The sequence below is a fragment of the Leucopleurus acutus genome (assembly GCF_964270905.1).
Source record: "Leucopleurus acutus genome assembly, chromosome: 2".
Classification (NCBI taxonomy): domain Eukaryota; kingdom Metazoa; phylum Chordata; class Mammalia; order Artiodactyla; family Delphinidae; genus Leucopleurus; species Leucopleurus acutus.
In genome coordinates, this window is record NC_139143.1 from 27,873,904 (window position 1) to 27,886,742 (window position 12,839).

Genomic DNA, 12,839 nt, shown 5'->3' on the forward strand with positions numbered 1-12,839 from the left:
CACGTAGAGTCTCCGCCCCCTCCCCCCGCCGCCTCCCTCCTCCCGCCGCCGCCGCCGCCGCTGCTGCCGCCGCCGCCGCCGCCTCCGCCTCCGCCTCCTCCCGCTCCAGCTCCGCGGCCCGGCCGGCTCCCTCCCTCCCTCCCCTGCAGCCCGCCGCCTGCCCTCCCGCCGGCCACACCGGCTCCAGGGGGGCCAGAGGCTCTGCGGGGTGGGGGGAGGACAGGAGGGGAGGAGGAGGGAGGGGGACCCCCGAGTCGCCCCCTCTCCTCCCCCCGCCCCCCGGCTCCATCCTCCGCCGCCGCCCGAGCAGCTGCGGGGCCGCCGCCGCCGCCTTTGCAGGTAACAGCCACCGCCCCCCACTCTTGCCCTCTCCCCGCCGCGCCTGTTCTCCCTCCGGGCCCCCCTCGGGCGGGGGTGGCGGTGGGTGAATGAGGTGGGGGCGTCCGGCTTGTCACCGCGCCGGGGGCGTGGGCGGGGGCTGGGTCGCAGGGGGCTGGGGTTGGGATGCGGGTGCGGAGGCCGGGGATGCCCGGCGCGGACGGACCGCACCCCTCACTTTGCTGAGGGAAGCTGAGGCGGCGGTGCGCGGGGGCCGGGGAGGGTGTTCCTGGCCTAGCGATGCGGTCCGGGTCTGGGCCGCCCGGGCCCGGCGCCTCTGGTCTCTGCGCCACTCTCGATACAGCCCGCTCACCGTCCTCGCCGGCCGGCGGCTCGGGGAGGGGGCCCGCTCGGCCTGGGGTGGCGGCGGGGTTATGTAACGCGGGGAGCGCCTGTGTCAGGGCGTTTGGGTGGGGGAGGGGGCTGTGTGCGCGTGGGTGGGGGAAGGCAGGGATGCGACGGCTCCCCGGGGTCTTGTTCTCCACACCGCCCCCCCCCCCCCCACTCCGCCGCCGGCGCACAGGAAGAGACGGCCCTGGTCGGGTGGGGGTGTGTGGGAGGTGGGGAACGTGCTTGTCTGTGTTTTTAATAGTAGTGGGGTTTTGATCCGCTCCGGAGTTGTGTGCTAAGAATAGAAATGTACGGAAGATGCTGGCTTTGGCGGATCCAGTGATGCTGTCGCTGCTGGCGGCGGCGGCGGCGGCGGCGGCGGCGGCGGCTCTGGCTGCAAGTAAACAAACCAGCCTCTTCCTCGTCCACCTTCTCCTGCGCATCGGTCTGCATCAGCCATGATGCTAGTGGGGCCCTTCTGAGCCCAAAGTTGAAGCGGAGCTGGTTGCTGTGTTCACCCTGACTCCTAGGCTGGGTCACCCCTTGTTTGGGATTTCCCGGGAATCTACAGTTAGGCTAGATTGAATTTCTTTGGGGCCCTGTTTTCAATACCGGTATTTACTGTTTATCTTCTGAAAGCAGAGGAAATGTTTACCCATAAGTCAAGGCTGACATACTCACGTTTCTTCCATCAAATAATGTTATGAAAATAAAACCAACACGTTTCACCAGTGTGGTAATTGGTTGAAAGCCCAGTAGTTTGTAATGGATAACGTTTCCAAGTAGAAATTCAACAGTGAAACCCAGGTATCTATATTAATTACTGGTGTCAATAAAATGTTCACACTTCTTTAGTTCATCATGAAGCTAAAGAATGTGGAATAGTGCCTTTTTTTGTAGTTAATGCGTTGGCAACTGCCTCAAATCATCAATTTAGATATATGTTCCATCTTTGGTAAAGCATGGTCATGTAATATCTTTTAGTGGACTGTAAATCATTAGACAACTACTGGGCTTTGTTTTTGATGGAAAGTCACTAAATTAGGTTATGCATTGTTGGAAAATAGTTGAAAAAGCCAAAGGAGGAAGAATTCCATAAAGATGGTTTAGGAAACTGTGTCTTCAGAACTTGTCATGGCGAAATATGTGTAAATGAATAGGAATATTACAGGAGGTGGTTGTCTAAAACGTGAAAACATCTTTTATTGGAATATCTACTTATTAGTATTACTAGCTTTAAGGTGTATGACAGGATGCACAATTATTTGCAAGATAGAAGTCAGGACTGTAGATTTGTTTTCCTTTGCCGATACATAGTCTTGACTTTGAAAGTTCACCAGTGAGATTGCATCTGAAGACCTGTTTTTTGTTTTTCTCACTAGGGTTCATCCCAATATCTGACTGGTTTGAGCTTTTAATTTTAAAGTGAGGGAAGTGCATGTATCACACGAATGAGGCAACATTGGAAGTTAGGTGAATGTAAAGTTTTAGTTTTATGTTTGTACCGTGTATTTGCAGTATGTAGTATGTTTTCTTAGAGTGTTTGAAAAATAATGTCTAATTCTGCAAAAAATTTTTGAAACTATTATTTGTATTCATTTTGTCTCCTACTTTTAGCCGTTCTGTAATGATTACTTTAGTGAATTGTTTTCCAACTTAAAATTAATTTTTACTTTGACTCTTAGTTTAAGTTGTGTATGTCAGAATATTGCTTTGGATGTTTTTGTTTATGTAACTTAAATGGCTGTAAAATATTTTAAATAAGATTTCATTCATTCATTCAACAAATATTAGAGTGTGAACTGTGTGGTAGGGACTGATTTGATTAAAAACTTTTACTATTTACATTTCATCCAGAAGATCACCACTATTAGACAGTGAATTTGTTTTCATAATCACTGCAAATCTAAACATGTTTTCGTTAAACATATGGGACACATGTACTTAGCATAGAGTCTTGTGCAAAGTAAGGATTTAAGGTTTTTTAAACTCTAGCTTTCTATTTAAACATGAGACATTCTTACAAAAAATTCAATGGAAATTTTCAACTACTTAGTTTTCTTTAAAAAGAGGAACTGGTTTTACAAATTAGTTTTGTGGAAGTTTAGAATTTACTTAAACTTTGCCGATTTTTATGAAAAGATGGCTATACTTTCTTTTGTTGTTATATCTTTTAGTACTATAATTCACCCTTGGGAAGATAAGGCAATTGTTAATGATGTGTTAATTGGATTTTTAGCATGATTTGATAGGATCTAGTCTTTATAGTGAGATTAAGTTTCAAGCACTAAAAAATATTTAACATAAAAATATATGACTAACATAAGATGCAAGACAGAAAAAGAAATCATTTCATTTTGACCAAATCAGTCGTGTAATTTGACTTGCATTTTATTTTTAAGTTAATATAAATCAATGCACATGATTAATTTTTGTAGATTTGTGTTAGAGTATTTAAATTATTTAAAATTTCTCTTTTACTCCAGGTTTCAGAGTGCGCATCAGAATTCTAAATGTTCCTTTCGTACACCATGTACTTTTCTGTAGTTGCCTGAATCATCTGATGTTAACTTACATGTTTTATCATGGTCTTTTATGTATGATAGAGCTACATTCAATTTAGAGTTAATGCTAGCCAGTGCCTGATGAGCGCTTGCATGTGCCAGGTACTGTTATATGTGCTTAACGTGTATAAATGCATTTAATCTTCACAATAGCCTGTTACACTTTTGAAAGTGATTTTCACAGGAGAAAATACTTTTTCTGGCATTGTAAAATTTTGTTTCATTTTAACTTTAGTAATTTTGACACACTTTTTCTTTCAGTGTTTGTCCTAACCTGTTTGTACCTATTATTAGAATTCACAATGACAATGCTAAATTTCAATAAACTTGTATAGTATAATTTCCACAGAAATCAAGATAATATAGTAAAACATATTGACTGATCCGTAACTTTTCTAAAATTTCATTTCTTTCAAATGCTGAATTAAATGCCACAGATGTTTACATGTTTTATTGTAGCACCATAGTCTTTGAACATGTTAGATGTAAACATTTCCTTTGCCAGGAAATCTCCAAATGGTAGTCGATAGGTAAATTAGTGTATGCTTCTTGACCTGTAGATTTGGTCTTTAGTTCTTTTCAGTACTCTGTTTATATTTATTTGTCACCAATTACAGATATTTCACACTTTTAAGTGGGTATATTTTGCTAATATTCAGAGGGAAAAGTAAAAAAAAATTATTGGAAGAAATCATTGGGAGATTTTCAAATGAGAATTTTTCTTCTCTATGTTAATTGAAAAAGCCTCTGACTATATTTGGGAGTCTAGGGGATGAGAGGGGGAGGAAGATGGTATTTTTGCCAGTAGTGGAATTTAGTCCATATTTTGTCTGAGTGGAATTGATGTTTGAATGTTTTATCTTCTCAACTATATATTAACCTTTTGAGGACAGGAACTGTGTATAATCAGGATACTATCACCTAAGATGCCATCTATAAGTGAAATAGATACTCAGTAGCTTTAAACTTGAAGAACCATAAATAAGAGCTATTTAGAGTTCATCTAATGCTATACTTTTATTTTTATGGCTAAGGAAACTGAGGCACAGAGAATTAAAGGGCCTTATACAGCATTAGTCTGGGCCGGGCAGAGTTGGGAATAGGGACCCAAGTTTCTTGTCCTGTCCTGTGCTCTTTCTAATGCACCATTGTAATGAACTTTGTTACAGGATTCCATACCTACTGGTTAACTTTCAGTTTAATCAGGAGTAAAATCTGTCAGGCTGATTAATGACATTTGTGTGTGTGTGTATTCTTTTTGTTTTATAATCAGGGAGGTCCCTGAGTCAGATTTTAGAAGGATTTTACAGGTGTATTGGAAAAATATGGCCAACTGTGCAACTAAGATTGTTTTAGTAGCAACCCTTAACCTGTCCGTGTGTTGTTACATAAGTGCTTTCAAATAGAGACAAGCCACATTTTACATGAGAAATGTAGGGGTGAATTTGTCAGGAGCTTGTTCAGTGGTTTAGGTGAGCCAGAAGAATCCAATAAGCATTTTCTTAGTTGTTTCAAATTAGAATATTAAATATATTACCCAGCATGAGTTGTTTTTTTTTTACTTGATTAATAATGGATGTGTTGGTTGAAATGGCATGCAAATGCCCTAAACAGGGGTAGGGAAGAGGGGGGGAAATGCTTTATGGTTTTATATGCATATTTCAAAGTTTATAAAGCTGATTTTTAAGAATTGGCAATTTAGAATAACTGATATTTTGTGTGAAAGTTAGAAATCTTGCCTTTGCTTATTCAGGTATTTTCCCATAGTGTGAAACAGTGAAGATATCTATATGGAAAGAGTTGAAAGAAAATCCACAAAGTGTATTGTATGAAGAGAGGAAAGGTATCCAAAGTATATAGTTTGTATGGTTCACTTCCCTATATGATATGTTTTTAGCAGGATAACTCTTAAAAGGACAGACTGGCTTAGAGTTATTTGAAGTGGAGATCAGGTTACCTTGAATTTCCCTTCCACTCCACTATTTTTCCTTTCCCTCACATCCTTTTAAAAGTTTCATTAGCCTTATGCATTTATTATGGCATACATTAGTCTCACCTATTTTTTAAAATCAGTAAATATCATAGAATTACACCATGGTTACCCTTGACCATCATTGTTTTTCAGAGTAGCAACTTTCTATTGTATTTGGATATCAGTTCTTCATTACTTTAGTTTGGCTAACGTACCTAAAGCATATAAAAAATGTGGGTGCAGAGCAAGTATATTCTACATAGTATTAATTATAGCTAAATGTATAGTAGTTTATAGAAGGTTGTATTATAGATTTGTATCATGGCTTTTAACTTAGAAATTAACATACAGGAAATTATTAACCTATGAATTTTGCTCTTTATAAAATAGAATTGCTTGGGGTGCTTTTTAACTTTATGTCAACTTAACTTTTAGTCTTCTATTATAATTTCGTTTGTGATGCAGTAGTTATATTTAATTTTTAATTTGTTTGAAAACATGCTTTACTGGACTTCTGAAATATAATTTGTTACAGAAAAAAATGTTCAGAACTATTCACAAATGTTGTACATGTTTTTCAGAGCTCATATTGTGTTATTTTGTAGCAAGCATAACAAACTGATAGAAGAAGTAGTTACTTGTCACTAACTTGTTATGGTAACTGTGAGGAAATGTCATCGTTATTGATTGGTTACGGTCTTCTTAGGTTCAAAATTGTAGATGTTATAGCTACTGCACAAATTTGTTTCAGAGTTAAATGAGAAAATATATGTGAAAGCACTTTGATAACAAATTATTATAGGTTTGGAAAAGAGTTTTGAAATACTTAGTTTTGCTTGCCCCCTGTATACTCAATTATAGTTCTTGTCACAGAGTAGATAATCAATACATCTTTATTGACTGAATGAACATATATGTGTGTATATATATATACATATATATATATATAATGTTGCGCGAATGATATTTTAAACAGATGTTTGAAGAACTTTATTGCTTAAAATTGAATGGTTGGCTGCTGTAAGTAAACAGATATCTTTTAAAAATTCTTAAAAGTATCATGAAGAAAATATCCTATTCTTTCCCTTTTTCCTCCCATAATGGATAATTTTGGGCAGTGTTGATGCCTGATTTGTTTGGGAATTGAAACTTGACCATCTCAACAAAAAGTCGAGAAAAAAGGATAATTTTAATGTGTGTTAGGCATTAAAATTAATAGGAAACATACTTTAATGAATAGGGAAGAATATTTATTTCAACTTTAATTATTTTTTTGTAGGTGCTTCCATAATGTTTAAGTTCAGGTTTGTTTTTACCATGGCTTCATACCATTCTCTGTCGACTTACAGTATTAATTTGCTTCGTCTTTATTAGGTATCTAAAGCTGCATCTTTGTTCTTTCACTTATCCATTCATTCATTTATTCCATATTTGTTGAGCATCTCTTATGTGCCAGGCAGCATTAAATTGCTTTACTAAATAATAATGCTATTGAATGAGGTAAAAGATGTGAAAATGTTTTGTAAATTGTAAAATGACATTCAAATGTAATTATTATCATCAAATTCTCAATTTTGTATGGAAATACTTTTAGTGTAATTGCTTTGTGTGAATTATAAATTGAATCTACTAAGAATTTTGTATGAAATTTTTTATAAGAATGGGAAAAATTAGATTACCCAGCAATGAATGTTTAACGCAATAGGTTTAAAAGAAAAATATACCAAATTTTCTTTCTTACAGCTCATTGGATAGAACACATTTCTAAAGAAGTTAGGACTGTAGGACTCTACCTTAGGAAGCAGATTACATGCCTGAAGTACAGCTCATCATTTGGCAGATTAGTGTTTTTAGTAACATGGAAGACTGAGTGGGAGAGTGTATTTGACTTGGTGCAAGAGTGTTGCCACTGTAGGAAAAGTAGATCAAAGAATATAGTTTACTGCTTGAGAGTCGATAGCATTGGTTCTATACTAAAGACAGCGTTTATTTCTAGCTTATTGATCATAATCCTAGAGTAGTATACCTTTGAATGTCTTTTAAATTGTGTTCAAATAATGTATCATTTTAGCCAGAGGTGACCCGAGCAATTTTAAAGCTGAAAATTATGAATATGGGTGGAATTTGGTAACATTTTAAGATGCAAAATGGATAAAGCCATCTCTGTAGTACCTGGTTCACTGGCCCTATTGAAGATGATAAATTTTGTCCTGTTGATTTAATATACATTTAAAAAGTTTAAATGTTTAGGCACTGATTAACATCTTTATCTAAAAAACTAGTTTTTGGAAACAGTTTCTTTATAAAATAGAATTCATTGATTTTGGGTTGATCTGAATATTTCAATATATTGTTTTGTCCTGAAGAGGCAGTGCTAGTGGAAAGTGTGTACCTGTTTTTGTGGTCTTGATTCTCTTATAAAGTAGCTGTATGACATTGGGCAAGTCACTTATCTGTCTTGATTTCTGTTTCCTCAACTGTAAAATGAGGGTCCCTTCTAGCTTTAAGATTCTTTCAGTGAAATGTCCACTTAAAAAAAAATAGAACCAATTTTGAAAATACTTTTGTTTTTCTACTGTTTTATATAAGGGTATTATAATACAAATTATTTTAATAGGAAAATATTCTATATATGTTTATTGGATGTGTATTATTTTTTGTTTATTACTAAGTGTTGGTCGCTGATCTCTTACCTTTCCAATCCCAAGGATATTAAGATACGAATTTTCATTTACCCAGAGTATACAATTTTATAGTCAGAAACCAAGAATGGCTTAATAGATGTGAGGCCTCTTGCTGTAAGTACTACCAAAGAGAAGGTCTAAGTGCAGTTCTTTTAAAGACATCATTTTGCACTAGTGTCCCTAATATTTAATTCCCTTATACAGTTGACTCTTGACCAGTACTGGGGTGGGTTGCTTCCCTCACCCCAACCCCAGTGTCAGAAATCTGCCTACTGCTATCTCTGTCTCAAAAACAAAGGAATTGATAAATGACTTATCCAAGGGCAGGAAGCTGAAACAGTGTGGATAAAATAAGGATTCAAACTTTAGTTCTTTTGATTCTACATATTGTGGTCTCTAATTGAACACAAACTTTTCCCCACACTTAGTTTAAAGATCTGTAAAATGAAAATGCAGGTACTGTATTTATTGAAAAAAAATCCATGTATAAATGGACCTGCACAGTTCATACCCATGTTGTTCAAGGGTTAATTGTAATTATTTATGTTGTATAAAGAGTTAACCCTTTCAGTTATCTAGCTTCATATTAAGTAGCCAGTTGACCATGTTGAGTTCTTCAGGAAGTTACATAAATCAAATTAAAATGATGTTTTGATTCTTTACTGAAAGCTTTTTTGTTTTTGTTTTTTGCCTGTTTTTAATGGTGAAATGGGTCTTGTCTTGAATTATGTGGCCATTTCCTATGGCTGTTTTTCACAGTGTGTTCCCCTGGATTTCAATACATGTTACTAAAGGAAAAAAAAAAGCCCTGTGTGTTCAAGTAAGTTTAGGATTTGCTGAGATAAATAAGGTTATACATTATGTATTTTGTACCTTTAATATGGTAATAGTGTTGTTTCAAGAGAAAGACATGGTTTATAGAATTTCGCAAACTTACTTGACCAAATAATTTTTTTTTCTTTTTTTAACCCTCTTTTTCTTCTTATTTTTCTGGAATTTCTGTTCATATTCTGTCAAACATATTTTGGGAGAATACACCGAGATTCTAATATTCCTTTTGACTCTGAATGATTTTGAGGACAGTCTTGCTCCAGCCTGTAGTTGCTGCCCTCAGCCCCATAAACTTTGTCAGTCTTTTCTTAAGAGAATGGTAGTCTTAATTCCTGACTGCTAAATTATTAGGCTCTGTACTTAATTTGCATTGGAAAAAGAACTGTAATTCATTTCAGTACTAGCTAGGAAGTCTAACCTTGAACTTATTCCTATGCACTATTTATTAAAACCATATTTGAGAAAATAGTATAGTTATATAGTCCATACATCCATTTTTCTGGTTATCTGAAATTTATGCCTGGGTTCCTGGGTCACGTTTTTTGGTTCCTTTCTGTGGAAATGCTTTAATTCAATTTTATCTTGGCACTTTCCTTTTTAGCTTGAGAGGGACAATAAGAAATAGCCAGTAAAGCTCATATATATTGCTGTATATATGTGAGGATATTTTTGAGGGCTTTTGTTTATTACACTACAAGGTATCTTATGAAGACCTATGGGTTAAATTTCAGATTTTTGTCCTAGAACGAATTGTTTCCTTCTGAACAACTTCTTTTTTTCTTTTTAAAAATATTTATGGATACTGTAAATACTGAAACTGATTGTATTTCCTTATTTGTATTGCTTCCTGAAAGCTTCAAGTTAAATTTGTGGTCCACCTTTCACAAATATGTAGATTTTTACTCTGGCTTCTTTTTATCTTAAGTCAATAAGAATGCAGGCTCTGGAATCAGGTAGATTGGGTTCAGATCTTGGTGCCATCATTCATTAGCTGTGTTGAAATCAGGCAAGCCACTTAATCTCTGAGCCTCAGTTTTCCCATCTATGAAATGGAGTTAATTGTATAATAGATGTAAGCACCTGTAATAGTTCTTGACATGTCCTGAATACTCCATACTTTTTCCCACTTTCATATTCCCTTTGTTTCACTCCATCTACTTTAAAAAATAATTGATTTTATATGATTTATAATATTTTATTTATTGTAATCTACCTAAAATATTTCTTGGAACAAGGCAGAGTAAGCATAGGTAAATGTTGGTTACTTAGCACATTGTTTTTTACATAAAATCCAGCAATTAAAAACATTCACAATTGCTTTGCCATACTATTTCTAAATTTACTGAGATTTTGAAACTAGACATACATGGAGATTTACTTTTAGTCCACCTCACTTTCATTCTCTTCCCTTTTCACCTCAAACACACATTACCAAGGAAATTTTCTGTATTATTTGTGTAGGTGTGACAGTGGTTTTCTTAACACATATTTTTGTTGCAACCTTGTAGGTTAAAAGTTTCACTGTCCTTTGAAGTTCTGTCACAAGACCAGGGAAGTGCATTCATTATAAAACTACTTAATAAATAAGTTCCCCAGTTTGAAGAGCTAGACTTTTATGTGAGGTCAGGCCAGTTGAAGACATTTACAAAGAATTAGTTGTTTGTTATTGCTGTGTGAGTTGCAAGAATGGAAAAAAAAGAAATTCTTTCTTCAATACTTCCTTCCAGGCTGAGTCATCACTAGAGAGTGGGAAGGGCAGCAGCAGCAGAGAATCCAAACCCCAAAGCTGGTATCACAAAGTACCTTTTCTCCAAGTTGGGGGCTCAGAGGGGCGCCATCATGAGCGATGTTACCATTGTGAAAGAAGGTTGGGTTCAGAAGAGGGGTAAGTGTTCAACAAAACTGAAAATAATATGGTTGGTAAGTGTGCTAACACTAAGTGGTATCCTGGAAGTTGATTTTTTTTTCTGATGCTGTTAACAAAGTAAACTGTGACATACTGTGTCCACTAAGATAGAAATGATATTTAACATATGTGTTAGGAATTTGCTTGTTATTTAGGAATTCTTTGTAATTCTTGATTTTGATCATTTATAATCAAGAAGGTTTGGCTTTCTGGTATGTTGTGTGCATGGATGTTACAGAAAGTTCATGGTGTATTTTTCTGTATTGTCCACAGATTCTACAATTCAGAGAGGTGTCTTTAGAATGATTTAATATCTAGAAAAGTATCTAACTTGTATGAATTTAAAGACATGTAAATATATAAATAAAAGTATTCAAGTATATTGAGCCAGTTTGGGCGGTGGCAGGGAAAGGGCTTAAAGTAGTAAAGAGGAAGGATTCACTCACAAACTCATGGATTCAGTAATCCTATAGTTAGATAAGTAAAGTCCTAAAGTAAAAGACCGAATGAGGAAAGGGATTGTGTGTGTGTGTGTGTGTGTGTGTGTGTGTGTGTGTGTATGTATGTTTAATTTCATATTTTAATTTTTCATGATCTACTTTTATTATTCCTTGTTAATAAGAAATAATTATTATTTCTTAAAGTTATTTAGATAAATACTTTAGATAAATAATTCAAATGCATTATTATTTTTTAATACTAAAGGAACTCTTCAATGTAAAGCTTAGTTTATCCTCCATGAGATCACCTGCTTATGTAGTCAGTGTGTTTATTAGAAATCTAGACTAGAGTTTAGATTAGTTGCCAGGCAACTACTGTTTATCCACATGGCCAAATTCAGTAGGATGAAGATGGCTACATTCTCAGAGCTTTTAAGTTCTCATATATCTATTTTCTGGTTAAAAGTTACCTCTTAATAATTTAGTGATTTTTAATATTCTTTGAAGTTCTGTAGTTAATACTTAGGCTAAAAAGCTGTTGTCAATAGTTAAATATGATTATGTGTTAATGAGTTTTTAAAAATCGGCCTTATTGGGCTTCCCTGGTGGCGCAGTGGTTGAGAGTCCGCCTGCCGATGCAGGGGACACAGGTTCGTGCCCCGGTCAGGAAAGATCCCACATGCCGCGGAGTGGCTGGGCCTGTGAGCCATGGCCGCTGAGCCTGCGCGTCTGGAGCCTGTGCTCCGTAACGGGAGAGGCCACAGCAGTGAGAGGCCCGTGTACCGCAAAAAAAAAAAAAAAAAAAAAAAAAAATTGGCCTTATTGAGTTGTAATTTACATACAATAAAATTCACCAATTTTAATCCACCAATTTTTACTTTTATGAATTTTGCTAAATTTATACACTAGTGTAACAAACCCTAAAATCATGATATAGAACATTTCTATCATCCCAGCAAGTTCCCTGATTCCCCTGCACAGTCAGTCCTCTTCCCTGAACTCTGGCAACCACTGATTTGCTGTTACTATAATTCTGCTTTTCTAGAATTTCATATAAGTAGGATCATACAATATGTAGTCCTTTGTGTCTGGTTACTTTCACATGGCATAATACTTTGAAGATCCATCTATGTTGTTGTATGTATCATTAGTTTGTTCCTTTTTCTTGTTGAGTGGTATTCCACTATCTGGACATACCACAATTTACCTGTTTACCAGTTGGTGGACACTTGGGTTGTTTCTATTTTTGGCTGTTATGAATAAAGCTGCTGTGATCATTTGAGTGCACGTCTTTGTGTGATGTGTTTTCATTTTTCTTGGGTATTAACCTAAGAATGAGATTACTGAGTCATATGGTAAGTATATGTTTAACTCTATAAAAACTGCTAAACTGTTTTCCAAAGTGGCTATTCGTACTGTTAAGTTTAATTTTTCTCATGTTATTCTCATATTATAAATTTGGAAAGCATTTTCACATTTCAGTGCTGTATAAAAGTTATTTAAAAAAATTTTTAACTTGTCCATTACATTTATATTATTTTTCCTATTTTGTTGTGGGGGGCTGGCAAATAACTTAAACCTTTTGGAGTTTTACTTTATTTATTTATTTATTTTTTTGCGGTACGCGGGCCTCTCACTGTTGTGGTCTCTCCCGTTGCTGAGCACAGGCTCAGGACGCGCAGGCTCAGCAGCCATGGCTCACGGGCCCAGCCGCTCCGCGGCATGTGGGATCTT

At 36.7% G+C, this 12,839-nt stretch overlaps 1 protein-coding gene across 4 annotated transcripts in view; it reads left to right on the forward strand.

The window, feature by feature from the left end:
- Positions 1-247: 247 nt before the first annotated feature.
- The window catches only part of AKT3 (AKT serine/threonine kinase 3), a 384,805-nt gene continuing 372,213 nt past the window's right edge, over positions 248-12,839 (forward strand). For all 4 annotated transcript variants that reach the window (XM_082834471.1, XM_082834473.1, XM_082834470.1 and 1 more), the window contains exons 1-2: positions 248-339; positions 10,487-10,644. In XM_082834471.1, coding sequence (XP_082690597.1) covers positions 10,599-10,644 — 46 coding nt within the window. In that variant the 5' untranslated portion in view covers positions 248-339; positions 10,487-10,598. The remainder of the gene's footprint in view (positions 340-10,486; positions 10,645-12,839) is intronic.